Source organism: Malus sylvestris, chromosome 10, assembly GCF_916048215.2.
Source record: "Malus sylvestris chromosome 10, drMalSylv7.2, whole genome shotgun sequence".
Classification (NCBI taxonomy): domain Eukaryota; kingdom Viridiplantae; phylum Streptophyta; class Magnoliopsida; order Rosales; family Rosaceae; genus Malus; species Malus sylvestris.
The window spans coordinates 21,898,333-21,902,507 of record NC_062269.1 but is presented as its reverse complement, the minus strand read 5'-3'; the positions used below and the strand labels follow the sequence as shown (position 1 = coordinate 21,902,507).

At 34.6% G+C, this 4,175-nt stretch overlaps 1 protein-coding gene across 1 annotated transcript; it reads right to left on the bottom strand.

Annotated features, from left to right (window-relative positions):
• Positions 1-2,847: 2,847 nt before the first annotated feature.
• LOC126586817 (dirigent protein 22-like) lies at positions 2,848-3,702 on the bottom strand. Its single transcript, XM_050251770.1, has one exon. The coding sequence runs from the start codon at positions 3,541-3,543 to the stop codon at positions 2,962-2,964; it is 582 nt and encodes a 193-aa protein (XP_050107727.1). The 5' UTR covers positions 3,544-3,702; the 3' UTR covers positions 2,848-2,961.
• Positions 3,703-4,175: the final 473 nt, after the last annotated feature.

Below are 4,175 nucleotides of genomic sequence, written 5' to 3'. Positions count from 1 at the left end.
ACCATTAAATTCACATATGTCAGAATGTATTAAGTATAATAAATTTGTATTTCTTTCAGTAGTTGGAAAAGGTTTCTTAGTCATTTTCGCTTGAATACATGTTTCACATTTATCATTATAATCATCATTGCAAGCAATAAAACCAAGTGTGCGCATGTATTTTAAAGATCTAAAATTTATATGTGCTAAACGTAAATGCCATAAATGAGAGGAAGATTCAACAATATAAACAGAAGAATTCACTTTATTATTAATACTTAGTTTGAACATCCCATCACAAGAATATCCCTTCCCAACAAACATCTCATTTTTCGACATTAATAACTTGTTGGACTCTAGAACAGTCTTTATACCGTTCTTACATAATAAATTTGCAGACACAAGATTCTTTCTAATTTCTGGAACATACAGTACATTAAGCAACGTCAATTTCTTCCCAGAAGTAAATTGAAGTTCAACGGTTCCTTTTCCTAGAACTTTGGCGGAATTATGATTCCCCATTAAAACTTCTTGATTGTCTGTTGATGCTTCATATGTCTTGAATTGTGCCTTGTCATTGCACACATGTATAGTAGCCCCTGAGTCGAGCCACCAATCGGAGGATTTTATTACCGCTGCCATATTAAGTTCGGTAATCATGCCAATATGCATCATTGATACCATTGCAACAATGTTATCAATTCTAGAGTTTTCCACCATATTTGCGCTATTGGTCTTATTGACATATTCCTCACTTGCTTTTTTGTGTCTACAATCACGAATGTAATGGCCTTTCTTTCCACAATAGTAACATACACCATTTGCATTCTTTTGATTGTTGTTGGAATTAGTCTTCTTAAACTTCCCTTTGTCAATTTTGACTTTGAAGTTCTTTTTATATTTGTTTCCTTCGACAATGTGAACTTTAGAGAAATCTTGATTTGCAAAATTCTTATCACAATTTCGAGTTTCCTCTTCAATTTGAATACCCTTTTGCAAATTCTCCAAACTAATATCTTCCACATGTGTAGAAGTTTCTTTCTATAGTTATTCCTTGTTTGGGGTAATTTTGCCATAATAGCCCCAACTATCATAGGATCCGGAATAATTATTTTAAGTCCACGAAGCTTTGAGACCAAGACCAATAATTCATGAACTTGGTCTAGGATGGGTTTGTTATCAAACATAGTGAATTCATAATATTTGAACATTAAAAATTTATCGGTACCTCTTTTTTCCGTTGTGTACTTGTGTTCAAGTGCTTCCCAAATTTCCTTTGGAGATTGAATGTGTGCATACAGGTCATATAAACGATCAGATAATGTGCCTAAGATGTGTCCTCGACATACCAATTCATCTTCTTCACGCTTCTATCGATCGGCAACTATATTGTCCGAGTCTTTGTCACTTGGTTCACAAATAGGCTCCAATTTCGGGTCCAACACATATATGACATTTAGAACAGTAAGCATGAAACGCATCTTGTCCTTCCATCGGGTGAAATTTGATCCATCAAATTTGTCTAACTTGTAGACATCTTGATTGATAATCTTCAAAGCCATGTTATCAGATTTGTTATCCATGACGAAAATAACACTTTAAGATTGTTAGAGTAAATGTAGAATTATGGAGAATAATCCGAATAATGACTTTGAGGTACGACTTGAATCGTTTCCTTAAAGTGTTATTTGCCCCCACTCGAATGAGTTTGCTAAAGGGTTCTTGACAAATCACTTCCAGGATACAACAAAATATGGAATATTCGATTAGCGAAACCGAATTATATTCCCTTAGAAATAACTAGAAAGAAATTGTATGAATGTGATGTAGAGAGAAAAGAGAGCAAAGAAATTATGTAGACAACAAATTTCTGAATAATTCTTTTCTACTAATGTCACCACTATATATAGAGAGAATTACACCCTTTAGACACATCCTTTGATTTGAGTATGTCTTTTCACCATGGGATATAACACATTGCAGCATTATGTCCAATGGACATATCTGATACAAATACCAATTACCCAAAGGTTATATATGTTGTAAAACATGCAGCAACCGTTGGGTATTAGCAAAAAGGTTGCAATGCTAATTTGAAAAGATATAATTGTTGGGTCAATGACCCAACTTTCCGTCAAACAGCCTCATATATATATATATATATTATTTTTTAAATATTCAACAAAACCTTGTCTCCTCGTCGAATATTTGAACTGAGCAATCCAATTGCATAAAACCTAATAACTTTACACATCCAATTGTTTATCAATAATATTCAAACCTAGTTAGTTACAAAGCACCAAAAAAAATTGAGATTGTGTAATTTCAAAAATTGGAATCCCCTTCTTGAACGTGTGGACCCTTTTTTTACATGAAATTTTTCAATGATGGTGAAAATTTTGAAACAGATCCCTCTCCCTTTTTCCATACGTGAAAATGAAAAAAAAAAAAATACTCAAGAGTAGAGAAGGTGAGTGAACGATCGAGAGAGAGATGGAGGAGGGGAAGGGGATGTGGAGTGGAAGGGGAAGAATGAGGAAGTTTTCTCGAGAGAAATAATTTTTTTTTTAATTTAATCACTTCCTAAAATTATTGTCTTTTGGTGTAACATGGATTTTTTAAGTTGACAATTTAATCTGTCATAAGATTAATCTGATGACTCGTATAAAAAAGAACTTCATAGGTTTTCAAAACGAGGACATTAGAAGAGTAGTTCTCTTCAGAAAACAATGAAACCTATTGAACAAATAGGAACTAAATGAGAAATTTTTGCGTGCATAATATTTTCCACGTAATGTATTATTTTTCGTGTTATAATATAAATGAGCGACATAAATAATATATTTTAGTTATAGAACATATTAATAATAAATAAATATTTGTGTTATAATTTGAATATAAGAATACCATTAATTAGCACGTTGTGGATACACCAGAAACATATCTTAAAAAATAAACCCAGATTTACACCACGAATCTCATTCAATAATGCAAAACTGCAACATTATATTCAACAGTGGCAACACTAGCATTAAAGAAATAAGTCTTGGCCAACACAAATCCGCGTGCCAACCGAAAAACACCGGTTCCGCCGACGATGGGCAACTCTCTAACCAACTGCCCAACCGGGTTCCTCCCCAAAACGGTGAGGCTGCTGCCGTTGTGCTTCCAACTCCTGAAAACAAAGTTCATAGCCATAAGCAGGCTCACTTCCTCCTGTGAGGTAAACCCATATAGCCCTTGCGCCCGACCCACGAGCTTGGAACCGGGTTCGGGTCCCTGGGTCAAGGGGTTGTCGAAGATGTTGACTCGGCCGAAGAAGGTGGGTGATGTGAAGGTATGGGATGCGTTGGCCACCGCCACTACGGTTGGGTGTGGGCCGAGAACGACGTCGTGGAAGTAGAAATGCAGCCTGGTCAGCTTCTGTTTTGCATGGGGGAGGTTTTGGAACCATTGGTCAATGTTCTCCCTAGGGTTTTCAATGGTGCTCTGTACCATTAATGGCGCGGCCAGGCATATTATGAACAAATGGTTGAGAAATATTATTGAACCGACCTTTTCCATTTTTCTCTGTATATAGCAAAGCTTGAAGGGCAGGAAGGGATTATATAGTGGAACTGTTGAAGCATAAAAAATTATATATTATATATTCTTCTATAGCTGTTTTGATTGTTTTGCCCATTGGTGGTAGCCCTTTTATAATTTTTTTTTAGTAATCAAATATGATGATCAAGGATTTGGTAATTGGAGAATCTGTATTCAGTTGAAATCCTTCTTGTAGTCATGTTGTAATGTATCAATGAAGTATCACTATCGCTTTTGTTAAAAAATAAAAATGGAATCAACAAAGAGTTGTTTTATAACCATTTCATTTTTATTTTTCACTTTTTAAAAACTAAAAAGGAATGATAAGCACGAATCTTTTTCTCCTCTTACACCCCCTTCTTTATTTCAGGTCATAAGTAGATGAAGTTTTGTTTCTGTACAAGAGAAATGTTAAGAAGACTCTCTCAAAAGTGAGACTCTCCATGAACTCTCTGACACCTTATATTTTTGGCACAATGTTTTATAATATTGACATGATAATTAACGTTAAACTGTGAAGTGACAGAAAGTCCCACTTTTAAAAGAGTCTCTTAGCATTTCTCTTTGTATAAATAAACAAAATGCAAGATGATAACTAAAGGTTCATGTGT